The sequence below is a fragment of the Podarcis tiliguerta genome, assembly GCF_965153285.1.
Source record: "Podarcis tiliguerta genome assembly, chromosome: 14".
In the NCBI taxonomy this organism is placed as follows: domain Eukaryota; kingdom Metazoa; phylum Chordata; class Lepidosauria; order Squamata; family Lacertidae; genus Podarcis; species Podarcis tiliguerta.
Window position 1 is genome coordinate 2725944 of NC_139547.1, and position 14032 is coordinate 2739975.

Genomic DNA, 14032 nt, shown 5'->3' on the forward strand with positions numbered 1-14032 from the left:
AAATTTATAAATCCTTACATGAACCTCAAAGATCACACCCAGCAAATTACTTAAGTGCCCTAAAAGATAAAGGGACCCCTGACCATTAGGTCCAGTCGTGACCGACTCTGGGGTTGCGGAACTCATCTCGCTTTATTGGCCGAGGGAGCCGGCGTACAGCTTCCGGGTCATGTGGCCAGCATGACTAAGCCACTTCTGGCAAACCAGAGCAGCGCAGGGAAACGCCGTTTACCTTCCCGCTGGAGTGGTACCTATTCATCTACTTGCACTCTGAAGTGCTTTCGAACTGCTAGGTTGGCAGGAGCAGGGACCGAGCAACAGCAGCTCACCCCGTTGCGGGGATTCGAACCACCAACCTTCTGATCAGCAAGTCCTAGGCTCAGTGGTTTAACCTACATCCCCACTTAAGTGCCCTGGACAACCCTAAACATCATTGGGCATTTTCCAGAGCCCATTTTAACGTTCTCCCTTCAGCATTATTAGAGAGCATATCACAGCATCCCAACTGAACAAAGATTATGCCAATGCAACTCTGATGAGATTGAAACCATTGTGCATGTTCTTCTATACTGCCCTTTGTATCATGATACCTGAAGAGAGCTAATTTTGCCATTATTAAGAAAATTACCTGGCCGCTCTGAAGAAACCTATATTAAATACTTTCTTGCCGACAACTATCTGAATATCACCAGGCCTGTCACAAAATTCTGTTTTATGGCAACAAGGACAAAATAGCGTGGTGACAGTGATGGCTGACGAATGAGCACTGATTTTAAACTTTGGAACACAGATTTTAGTTGAAGGAGTGTTATTTTTTAACATAAATAAGTTTATAGGGAATTTTTAATTACATCCGCCACTTGATGCTGATGAAGCACATGTTGCTGCTGTTAATTTTGCTGTCTGGTCTTTGACCACAATGAAGATTGATTGATTGATCAGTTTCTGCCTTTATGGATAACAGATCTTAATAGCAAAGTTGAGGGTATTAAGGCATCCTTCTTTTAACAATATGTACTGAGCTAGATCAGCATCTCTTAAAATCTAGGGGTTGAATGTGGCTAAAAATTCATTTTAGTACACACTCTGAAAGCCTAACTTATTTACTGAGAGATTCACATAATTTTACGTGTTTTCTGCAATTACCTCTAAACTAAAACAAATAGGGATTGCAATAGATTCTCTCCTCTTACTGGATGAGTTACATATTTGCTCTCTCATTAAGCAGAGGCTGTTAGATCATGAATTTCAAAGACTATCCTATTCAGCCCTCTGTATGCACATCTGCTTACGTAGGTTTGCAGACTTGTCATGGAAAGATACCCAACTACTTTTATAATTTAGATACCCCTTTGTATCATAAAGCTTTTTTTGTTAACCCATTCAAACACCCCCCCCATTTGTACTGTCTGGAATGTTCCAAAAAATACCCTTCCAGAATAGACCTTGCTCTTGTGGTATGAATACACCAGATACAATATACCATATAATTTTGGGTTGCCCTCTCTTCAACATTATTCAGGATATTTAGCCAAGATTTTTAAAGTCAAATTTAAAACTACTTGATTTTACTTTATGGTGACTACCGAGTCTTTTATACGTCTTATATGTTTAGTATGTCTGGATTACCAATGTTTCATGCATGATTTCTCTCTCTTGTGATTTTATTGTCTAAATTATGCCAATAAAGGCTGAATGAATGACTGACTGAATGAATGAAACAAACAAATTAAAAGTATTGCTGAATTTTTAAAAAATGCAACTAGACATACTATTTTAGTGCTGAGGTTGGGGCAAATAGCCTTTTTACCCCAGTTTCTAACACCGAGTAGAACAGGATCAGATGTCAGAATTAGGAAGAGGTATCTTAAAGATTGACAAACATGTTCCTGCATATACCCATATGGGCCCCAAAACACTGCAACAGATAGAATGCTTACCTGGCAAAAGAACTGGCTCCAATTTTTTAAGTCTAGGCTCCGGTGCTATCTTGTCTTCAGTCTGAAACACAATAGTGATAAAAGAGAGATGTAATATACTTGAACTAATCTAAACTGCTTGTAGAACCCTAGCCTGAAATACATATTCTAACATAACCCATAGCTCTCGCTCGTGCTGTGTGTGCAGAAAGAAGAAAAGAAAAGGACCAAGAGAGACAGCAAATGAAGAGAAGGAGAGAGGATATTAAAGAAAGATAAAAGAAACATAGGTAGCCGCCCTTAGCTCTCAATTTGAGACTGTTATGGCACAGACATAACTGTCTGTAGCAAATACAGTGCATGACCACTGCTGTATAAACATTATGCTTTCAACAAGGCTGGCAACTATCTGCAGTATCAGAACAACTGGCTTCTATGCAAGTGGGTTAATATGGGAAGTCTTATCAACTTTGCATGTGCAACTGCACATGCTGCAACTGTGAGAAACCCTCCTGGACACCTTGCTGCAGCATAAAGCATGCCATGAAGATTTAAAAAAACTTTCTCAGGCATAAGAAGAGGGTGTAAGCCCTTTGGAACAGCCTCACTTTTACTGGGATTTTTTGGCATGCTGTTTTTAGTCACATGTTCTATTTCTTTGCATTTTCTTCCACAGTTCTTACAAGGATTTTAAAAAATCTATCTTTTAAAAAAGCTTAATTCCAAAACTGAGTAAAAATCTAAGCAAATGCATTTCAATTGTGCTTGGTCAAAAGGAAAACAAATCAGTTTGATTATCAACACGATAGAGAAAAGAAGAAGCTTTATGTCAAGAAGTGGGACACAGATTATTTTTTTTAAAGTAATTACGATGGTTAACCTTGATCCAGGAATGGGTAATTGGCAGAATTCAATTTTTTGTGATATCAGGGGAGAGTTTTCATCAGAAGCTCTGCCACAGCAACATGGTGTTGTCATATGGTGCAAAATTAGAAACAATATTCCACAAGATCTATCATCTGCCAAGAAGAGATGGCATCATGAGAGTGAGTTCCAGGGAATGTCATTGCTATGTGTACCATACAATTCAGAGGCAGCATGCAACTGAATGCCATTTGCGGGGAAACAATAGAAAAAGGGGGCTATTGCCTACATGCTCTGGGGGGGGGGGGGCTGCGCTTCCCAGATCATCTGGTTGAACTAAGTTGAACTACATTGGCCTTTTGTCTGATGCAACAGAACTCATGAGACAGAGGCAGACGAAGCACACTGCCAGGGCCCTCTCTATGTGGCAGAAGCAAGGGAGGTAACATCCCCTCCCTGTTGAAGACTTTTGTTCACTCCTAAGGGTGGGAAAGTAGGTAAGCAGGTTTGACAGACATATGTGTCAGCTTTTCTTTTTCCATTCATTTTCTGGTTGTGTCCATCCATGCATGTATGAAACAGGACTCACCCTATTTAAAAATGAGCAACCCCCACTCCAAGGGTTTTTACTTTACTCACCAATTTATCTGATGTCACAGTGAAAAAACAGTAACTTCTCCCAGCCCTTTAATTTCACTAACCAACACCTTTTTGCTTCAGGAAGTCAACTTTTAAGTTTAATGGCAAATCAGTTTTGAAAGCAGGGTATTTCACATTTGCTAAAAAGCTCCTGTTTAAACTACAGTTTAAATTGGCTGTATCAGTTAGATGTACCAAAAAAATTAACCTCAGATCTCTCAGTAACATGAATCAAGTAGCATTTTAACTTTAATCCTTCAAACAGGAATTTTTTAAAAAATTAAAATTTAAAAAATCAGGCCAGTTTTTAATATAATAATAAAAAATAAGAAAATTAATAGTAATAATAATAATAATAATAATAATTACTATTATTATTATTATGCAGCAGCCAATCTGACTGGGTTGCCCCAGCCCCTCCCAACAAAAAAAATAGTAAAAGCACAATACAACATCACACTAAAGACTTCCCTGAACAGGGCTGCTTTCAGATGTCTTTTAAAAATCACATAGCTGTTTATCTGTTTGACATCTAGTGGGAAGGCGGGAGCGACTACCAAAAAAGCCTTCTGCCTGGTTCAATGTAACCTCACCTCTCACTTCAGAGCTGGATCTCAGTGTCCAGGCTGAAGTTCGTTTAACGAACAGCTAAATTTAAAAATAAGTAAGAAATACAAGATACAAGCAATGTTATACTCAAATTGTTGTACTTTGAAGGCAATTTAAAGTAGCTCCAGGGTTGATATTTTTTGTCTTGCTAGAGTTTGTGCCTTCAGCACTTAACAGGTGCAGGTTTTATTCAACTTCAAGATACTGTGATATAAAACTGTGTACCTGTTGAGCTATTAACAGCAAGTAGTTGCTAACAGCAAAGAATGTCTAATGATAAAAAGGTGATTAAAGTAATCCCTATAAACATATTAGCCATTCCTCCAAGTTATGAACTGGACATTTAAAAGCAGGGATAGTCTGAGGAGAGCCAGACAACTCTATTTCTTGTTGTAACACTGAAATACAAATTTTGCCAAGTATATAAGAAGGCCACATATTTAAACTAGTTGCCAAATAATGGGGAAAGGGAAGTATGCAAAGAGGCATTATACACAAAAAGAGGTGACAAAGTGTAGAGCTGCAAGGTACCCCAAGGGTCATCCAGTCCAACCCCCTGCAATGCAGGAATCTCAGCTAAAGCATCCATGACAGATGGCCATCCAACCTCTGCTTTAAAACTTCCAAGGAAGGAGAGTCCACCACTTTCTGAGGGAGACTGTTCCAATGTCCAACAGCTCTTAACTAACAGAATCCCCCCCCCCAATAGATTTAGTTGGAATCTCCTTTCTTGCAACTTTAAGCCATTGGTTTGGGCCCTACCCTCCAGAGCAGAAGAAAACAAGCTTGTTCCCACTTCCATGTGACAGCCCTTGAGATATCTGAAGATGGCTATTGTATCTCCTCTCAGTCTCCTCTTTTCCAGGCTAAACACACCCAGCTCGTTCAAGCTCTCCTCGTATGGCTTAGCTTCCAGACCCTTGATTATCTTGGTCACCCTCCTCTGCACATGTTTGAGCTTGTCAATATCCTTCTTAAATTGTGGTGCCCAGAAATGGACACAGTATTCCAGGTGTGGTCTGACCAAGGCAGAATAGAGTGGGACTATTACTTACCTTGTTCTGGACACTATAATTCTGTTTATGCAGTCTAGAACAGCATTAGCTTTTTTGCTGCTGCATTAGGCTGCAGTCCACCAAGACCCCTAGATACTTTTCACATGTACTACTAACAAGACAGGTGTCTCCCATCTTATATTTGTGCAGCTGGTTCTTCCTGCCCAAGAGCTGAACCTGACATTTGTTCCTACTGAAATTTATTTTGTTAGTGTCACCTCTCCAATCTGTTAGGGTCTTTCTGAATCCTGATTCTGTCTTCTGTGGCATTAGCTCCCCCATCCCAATTTGATGTCATCTGAAAATTTGATGAACATCCCCTCAATTCCTTCATTCAAGTCGTTTATAAACCTTTCCTGGAATTGATGTCAAGCTCACTAGTCAATAGTTACTGGGTCTCCCCCCGCCCTTTTGAAGACAGGGACAACACCTCCAGTCTGCAGGGACATCACTTCTTTTCCAAGAATTCTCAAAGATTAAAGTCTGTGTTCGTTCTGAGCTTCAGTCTGCCTGACCTTCACCCTGCAACTGTTGGCTCCTTGTCAGTGCTCAAAATTAGCCAGACACCAGGTGCATTTTGCACCTGGCTATCGGCCACTTGCAACCAAGTGAAGATGCCTGGGTGCCAGGATGGCACCTGACATCTCTACCATATGGAGGTGCATGTCTAGGGATCATTGGATCTTGACTGTTTTCACACCATATCCTGTAGAATTCTATCAGTTATGTTTTACATGCACAATCAGAATGAATTTCATGAACCAAAATGCTTTTTCTGTAAAGCCTGAGCAAGAGCAGTGAACAACATTATAGTCAATTGTTGTAGCTTGTCTTGACTTACCCCACCCCATGGCCCTGCTCAAAGTTGTGAAGAATATTCTTACATTGTGAATGGGATTGTCACCATTAAGAAAAAGAAGTGGGAATATATGTGGACTGTCCCTGGATAAAGTGATTTTTCTTCTTTCAGCTCTTAACCTAGTTCAAGGTTGTCACCTGAACTAGCCAGATGTTTAACTGATAATCAAGCACAGCCAGTGCATTATTTTAAAAACAAGGCTTTAGAGCCGTCCTGCTCAAAAATTGCAACTAGACATTCCATTTTGGCGACTGTAACCTTGGTTTAAGGAGCCATTTGGCTGCTGTCCCATTTCACTAACTACAGGAGAAAACTGGAGTTTTACAGAAAAGAAAGAAGTTAGCTGTGAGTTTTAAGGAATGTGTTATTCTGTCACTTTCCTGGGGATGATACAGAACCAACAATCCTATTTTTCTTCCAAATTTGGCATGATTTTAGTACTGTATTGCTTGAAATAAGAGTTTTCCATCAAGCTCTGTATACATTTCAGAAACATTGTATTTAAAATTATTAGCATAATTGTTCTTAGAATCTCCACAGCCCACTTTCTGGGAAAGTGGGACTGTGATACAGTGGTACTTCGGTTTAAGAACAGTCTAGTTTAAGAACGATTTGGTTTACGAACTCTGCAAAACCGCAAATAGTGTCTTGGTTTGAGAACTTTACCTCTGTCTAAGAACGGAATCCGAACGGTGGAAGGGCACCGGCAGTGGGAGGCCTCATCAGGGAAAGCGTGCCTTGGTTTAAGAATGGTTTCAGTTTAAGAACGGACTTCTGGAACGGATTAAGTTTGTAAACCGAGGTACCACTGTACTTTGATCCTTCAGGCTATTAACAAACAAGCCCACACAGACTGAACACAATGGAGCTTGCTTCTGAGGAAACAGTAAAACAAACTGCATGCCTCACACACTGCCATTCTATGCATGCCTATGCAGACTCAAACCCCAATGGGGCTTATTCCAAGAAGAGGTATGTGTAGGATAGCATTCTTTACCAGGGCATAAGAAAGCAATCCTAAACACGTTAACGCAAAAGTCAATCCCACAAGACTGCAAGCTGGTTTCCTAGACACACTTTCCTCAAGAGTTAAGTTGCACTAAGGGCAAGGAAGGAAGAGGGCTCATTGCAAAGTAATGCATTAGGACTGCAAGGTGACAGCCCTGCTCCAGGACATGTTTCCCCAGAAATCAGCCCCATGGAGTTGACTTGCTGCCAAGGAAGCTTCCATACGAACGCTGCTACACTGGAGCCTCTCCCACCTGCTACATTTCAGAGTGCGGATGTTTAGCTAAGCAACTTCTGCAATATTAAGTTTATTATTATTGTTAATTATCATTATTATTAAACTTGTGCATTACTCAGTGTTTCCTCAAGTCCCACCAAGCAAAGACAGGAGCGGGTGACTTCAGCTGTAAAAAAACAAACCAAATCATGATACCCACTGAAAGAAGTCCCACTGAACTCAGTGCGAATTGCACTTATTGTTATTATTTATTTCCCATCCTCCACTCTAAGGTCCCAGGGCGAGCGACGACATCGAAACACGCGCGTGCATGATTCTAGGCTTCCTATTATCATCGCTGTTATTTCTTGGATTTGCAGCCGGTCCGTCATCCGCTTAGCCCCCCCCCCCCCCCGCGAGACACAAGGGCTGCGCTGTTCTCTTACGGGGCCCCACGGAGGTGGAGGGGGGCGCCCTCGCTCCTGCCCCAGACTCGCGGGGCAGCAGGAGGGCGAGGGCGAGGGCGGCGGCTCCCTCCAGCTCAAGCCGGAGCTCCGAAAGGGGCTTCCTCGCACCTCACAGCCAAAGTGACCCCGGAGGGGGAAACAGCCGCGCCTTACCTGAGGCAAGAGGTAGGACTTGAAGGTGGCCTTGGGGGGCTTGAGAGGAAACATGACCGCGGCGGCAGCGGCGACTCCCGAGCCAGGCCGACCCCGCTCGCCGCTCGCTCGCTCCTTCTCCCTCGGAGCTCCGGGCTCGCCTCTTGGCCCCACCTCACGCCCGCGGCGGCAGCGGCAGCGGCGGCTACTACGCCGGAGAAGCCACGCCCCCTGGCGTCACGCGCTCGCGCTCCCTCCGCTGCCGTCGTCGCGTCGGCTGCCGCTGCTTGCTCCTCCCTCCCTCCTGACCCCGCCTCCGCCATCCTCACGCCGCTCTGAAGGTTACCGAGGCGGGAGTTAGAGGCTCCGGCGCCCCGCCCCGGAAGGGGAGGAGCCGCAGCCCACGGGGAAGGCCAATAGCAGGAGCCAGAGGCCGCGGGGCGGGGCGTGACGGGGGAGGGCGGGCAGCTGATTCTTCCTCTCCCACCCCGCCCTCCTCTCGCCTCTCGTCTCTTAGCAACGCTGGTTGCGAAAGGAGGGAGGTGTCGGACGGTGGGGCGGAGGGTCAAACGCGGCCGCTCCGCGAGAACGGAGGCCTCCCCTCCCCCGTGCTAGGCCCGCGGCCCTTCCCCGAGGCGGTGCAGGAGGCGCCGCAAAAGGCGTTGGAGGGCTTCCTTTTCATTTTAAAAAAATTAAAGGCAGGCATTTATTGAATAAAATAATCGGGAGGTTTTTTCCGTTTTCAATCAAGTAAAACATTGCTAAGGCACACATGCATTGAATTTAGGGTTTTTTATTTTCAACTATTTTAATTTTTTAGGGCAAAAATTTATTGAACCAAATAATCATAAGGGTTTTATATTTTCCATTATTTCATTTTTATAGGCAACCATTTATTGAATTAAATTAAGACATTGTTTTTATTCATCAAAGAAATTGAACCTTAACAAAATGCATTAAACATTTTAAATCCATAGATTATATGTTTCATTATTCCATAATTTAAGGGGAAAATGTATCCAAAAAATAAAGCAAGTTTCTGCCCCTTCCTGCCCTCCCCATTTCCAGCCTGGTGGGGGGGAGGGGGCCCTGGAAATGTCAGCCTGGTCCGGGCTCACTTGGGGCAGGGCTGCCTGCCAGCTCCCCTCTAGTCCACTGCGTAGGGTTTATTTCGTAGCCTAGGACACACTCCCATTGTTTTTTGATTTCGTTGAGGGGGTTTGTTGGATTCTGGGACAGCATTCTGTATATTGTGGATAGAGTGGAACCTTAGTTTTTGAACATCCTATCCAGAGGTTCCTTCAATTTCCAAAACGTTCAAAAACCAAGGATCAATGGGCTGGCTGCAAAGTCAATGAAAAAAAATGCAAAACGTGCCTCAGAAGCTGTTCAACCTCTGGGGCGTGTTTGAAAACAGAAGCATTCACTTCCAGGTTTTCGGCATTCGGCTTCTGAAACATTTGGCAGTTGAGACGTTCAAAAACGGAGGTTTGACTGCACCAGCCCCTTGCCGTGTCCCTCTGCTGTTCGGAGGAGGTTTTCGGCGGTGGTCAAGGGCCTAGTGGCAGCTGATTTAACTGCTGGGTTGTCTTAAGAAGGCATGCAGTTGGTGGTGTGTTAGCCAGGGTATTTGGTGTCCCCTAGTTTGTGTAAACCTGTTTAGCGTTGTGGGGATTTTCCTTTGTTTTGGAGGCATGGGTATGCTGTGATGGGGGTGTTTTTGAATAAGTCTCTCTCACAGTGGACTCATTGTTTTATCTCATCCTCTAGAATGTATGGGATTATGTGGTGCATTTGTTTGGCAATGTAGTTCTATGCTGGGAATTCCCCATCTTGCTTCTGAGGAAAGGAGGTGCACATATTTGGAGCTTATTCTTGGTTTTTTGTGCGAGAAAATAAATGAGTGTGGTTTTTTTCTACCATCTACAGAGTTGGGTTGGGGGAATCCAGATTGGGAAGGTTTGGAATAGGTAAGTTAATTTTGGGGAGTGATCATTTTGATCATGGCTATTTTGTCTGAGAGGGTGAAGTTGGTGTAGTTCCATTTCCTGAAGTCTTTGTTAATTTCTTGCCTCTTGCTTGTAATTGTGGATGTATAGTTTGTTGAGGTTTTTGGTTATATGTACCCCTAAGTATCAGCATCTTGAGAAGTAGAGACATCACCTTGCCAACAAAGGTTCGTATAGTTAAAGCTATGGTTTTCCCAGTAGTGATGTATGGAAGTGAGAGCTGGACCATAAAGAAGGCTGATCGCCGAAGAATTTATGCTTTTGAATTATGGTGCTGGAGGAGACTCTGGAGAGTCCCATGGACTGCAAGAAGATCAGACCTCTCCATTCTGAAGGAAATCGGTCCTGAGTGCTCACTGGAAGGGCAGATCCTGAAGCTGAGGCTCCAATACTTTGGCCACCTCATGAGAAGAGAAGACTCCCTGGAAAAGACCCTGATGTTGGGGAAGAGGGAGGGCACAAGGAGAAGGGGGTGACAGAGTACGAGATGGTTGGATAGTGTTTTCGAGGTTACCAGCATGAGTTTGACCAAACTGCGGGAGGCAGTGGAGGACAGAGGTGCCTGGCGTTCTCTGGTCCATGGGGTCACGAGGAGTCGGACACAACTAAACGACTAAACAACAAAACCCCTAAGTATCTGAATTTGGTGCAACAAAATTTTATCTTTGTGATGCTGGTGAATTTTCAAACATTAGAGAAGCAAAATGAAACAAAATTCCCTTTACTACCTTTTTATTCATTTCTTTTATTACATTTATGTTTATTGAGGAAAGTGTAAAGATATGCCAAAAGTGTACTTTTGGCATATTAGACATTTATTTTCTTGAATTTCTTGAATTTACTGGTATGTGTTGTTTTGGTAGTGTTAAGACAAATATTGGCTTCAAAAGCAGTGCACTTTCAGGTTGCTTATTAGTCAGTATGAACACAGCGGAAAGCACAGAATTCATCCCTCTGTTTAACGGTTAACTGGAGGTCTCCTTGGATTAAACTTCGGCATATAGGCCACATTTCACCTCCATAGATGCACTTGGATTTCATCCTGTGTTTTCTCATTAAGAGTTTTTGTTTAACAGTTTTAAACACACAGCGGTAAATCATCCCTTTCCCAGTTTCTCCAACCTTTGCCCTTTTAGGCTTCAAACCTTTTTTATTTTAGGGGAGAAAACTATCTCTGCAAGAATGCTGGCTGTTGTGATCCTCATTCCACAGAAAAGAATTACCAGAGCCTTTCCAGAGTAGCATGCGGGGAAGCATTTTTCTCATGGCTGGGAGGGGACATGGCAGAAAACACAGGGTGGGTGTGCATGCCTGGGTGAGGGTAAGGCATTTTCTTCCTATTTAAACTTGTGCTTTACATATGCTTCAGGTTACACACGCTTCAGGTTACAGACTCCGCTAACCCAGAAATAGTACCTCGGATTAAGAACTTTGCTTCAGGATAAGAACAGAAATCGTGCTCCGGCAGCGCGGCAGCAGCGGGAGGCCCCATTAGCTAACGTGGTGCTTCAGATTAAGAACAGTTTCAGGTTAAGAACGGACCTCCGGAATGAATTAAGTACGTAACCAGAGATACCACTGTATTAAGCAGATGAAGGCAATTACCTCAGGTGGCAGATGCTGTGGGTGGCAGCCACTACCCCTTGCTCCTTTAGTTCCTGTAAGCTAGCCTGCTGTGCTTAGGTACAGTGAATGAAGAACTCCCATCACCCCTGTTAAATTCTACCAGTTTGGCCAGATTCTGTTTGTGCATTGGGGAGAGAGCAATGTCTTCCCTGCCACAATGGGAGCTTATGCCAGTGCAGCTTCCGTGCCCTCTCCTTCCTCACCTATTTTAAGCCTGAAGCCTGGAGAATTTTGATATATTTTTCCATATACTCTTTTATCTTCCTTCCCTTCAACATCTAGTTAAGAAAACAAAGTGAGTTGTGATTTTCCATGACAAATTTTTAAAAACAAAATTTGAATTTATTAAGATGCTATTACATTTTAAAATACAGTCCTTAATATATATTTTTTGTTTAAAATGCTTTACACAAAAATACAAAGATAAGAAAAGGTGTCATTTCAGAGAGTTCCATATTATTCTTGGATTAACTTGTATGACAATCATTTCAGTACCAGAAACAAAGGATAAAGGCTTAGTTAACACATCACTTCATAATGATGCTGCTGGGTTTGTGGTTTTGTTTTGTTTTGTTTTGTTTTTTGCTGATGGAATACAGGCATACAATGAAAGGCATCTGCATATTATATCAAATAGCATCACCAGACATGCAAAGCCAAATGATCATGTAATTGCACAAAACTGTTATGCAAAAGTAAACTGTGAATGGCAAGGCTACCAAATTCTATTACATGTCATTGTTGTAATCATGATGGTGTAAACAACTTCTGAGATAATGCTTAAAAAGGAGTCTCAAAGAAAGCCTTTGCTTCAATATATCAGTGAGGTGTGGGTGTAGGTATGTGAAGCCAGTTTCTGGATTCCATTGTGCGCACACTCTGTAACAGCCTTCCCTGACCTGATACCCTCCAGTTGCTCTGATGGGTGTTGTAGTCCAAAACACCTGGAGGGCGCCAGATTGGGGAAGGTTTCCCTTTCATGTGTCTGGCTTCCTATTTTTGTCTTTTTGCTTTTTCTGCTGGGGAAGAAGGGGCTTGCAGATTGACTTGTCTCCTTAAGCCTAAGAGTTAGGGGAATCAAAATGCTAAGTGTAGGGAGGAGACACAGAGTGACCACCAAAAAAAACCCCTTGGTGAGTGGGAAAGAGGAGAGCCACTGAAATGGGATTCTACATACAAAGCAACTCAGGATCCAGCTGTAATACTTTTAAGTTTATTGTACGTAATAGGACTACCAGGAGTTAAACATAAACCTTTGACCTCTAATCTGTGAAAAATTAACTTTTCCATCCCAATAGCTGGAATCCTCTTTTAGTTAGGTAATGTGCTTAATGGTTTGATTAAAAAGAAAGAAACCTCCACCTTTGCAGGGGGGAAAGCAGCCTCCTGGAAAGAATAGGAAGAACGTCCGTTACTCATAATAGAATGCTATTCACAAAAGGAAATAAATTATCATATATTATTTAGTTGTAATGCTACAAAGCTAACCTTTGTATAAGTAACTGTGCCGTTCTGTGCTGAAGCTCAGGAGGCTACAGGATTCAATGGCCACTGTGCTACACCAGCAATATGCCCGTGTAGGAGCACATCCAACTCAGTCCCAGTGCACAACTTTGAGACTACAGGGTGCATATATGTGCACCTTTCATGGAAGACTCCTGCAAGCTTTGCTAAGACAAGGGAGAAATAAAAATCAAGTTTTTTTTTTTTTTAAAAGTAAGGTTTTTAAATTTAAGAAAAATAGATCAGATTTTCAAATTTTTAAATCTGGTTTTAGTTGTTGTTTATTCATTGTTAAATGCTAAGTTTCTCTTAGAAATAACAATATGAATATGAAATAATCTAGATTTTAGCATGTTGGTTCTACAGTGTATGTGCAAATTGAATCAATGTCTCTAGCAGCTGTAGTAAATTAAAGGCTTTTCTCCATAAATGAAGAGTGCTTCCAGACAAGGGTTTATTGTGGGATTAGTGTTATCTTGCATGCACCTTTTTCTCAGCGTCCACATGAACATCATTGCCAGCCCAGATTTCCCCACATTTAATCCAGATTTACTCTTTCCACAAAAACATCCAATAAGTTTTTTAAAGAAGAAAAAACCACTTGCCAACTCCCCATTTGCTGTATCTGAATAACCCGCACAACCAGGGGGCAGAGCTCAGCGGTGGAGCAGCTGCTTTGCACGTAGGAGGCCTTGGGTTCTGTCTCCAACATCTCCAGGGAAAGCTGGGAAAGACTCCCGGCCTGAAAACCTGGAAAGCTGCTGCCAGTCAGTGCAGACCATCCTGGGCTAGATGGTCTGGCTCGGTATGAAGCTTCATCTTCTTTTCCTCCTGTGTCATAAGGGTGCAGAGCTAGTTGTGAATAGATTGTGCATGTCTGGTGTGTGCAAAATGGAAATGCTTGCAAAAGCAGGTTTGTGGGGTACGTATCAGCTGGTTCTCCAGCACACAATTCTGCACCTGCTGGTGTTTGCCACATTGGGACTGGGAGCTAGATGCAGGAGGGAGGGGAAAAGGAACACCCACCACTCCGTTTAAATTTCTCCCAATTCCCAGCATTTCTGTGGGAGATTCTGGCAATTGACTTGTAGATCAGGGTACAATGCAGCTGCTCTTTCTTTTCTT

The 14032-nt window shown here is 42.8% G+C and overlaps 1 protein-coding gene across 2 annotated transcripts in view; it reads right to left on the reverse strand.

Moving 5' to 3' along the window:
* MTMR10 (myotubularin related protein 10) overlaps window positions 1-8154 on the reverse strand; it is a 55149-nt gene extending 46995 nt beyond the window's left edge. For both annotated transcript variants that reach the window (XM_083412758.1, XM_083412757.1), the window contains exons 1-2: window positions 7791-8154; window positions 1941-2001 (exon numbers count right to left, since the gene is read on the reverse strand). In XM_083412758.1, coding sequence (XP_083268884.1) covers window positions 1941-2001; window positions 7791-7844 — 115 coding nt within the window. In that variant the 5' untranslated portion in view covers window positions 7845-8154. The remainder of the gene's footprint in view (window positions 1-1940; window positions 2002-7790) is intronic.
* Between the last annotated feature and the right edge of the window lie 5878 nt (window positions 8155-14032).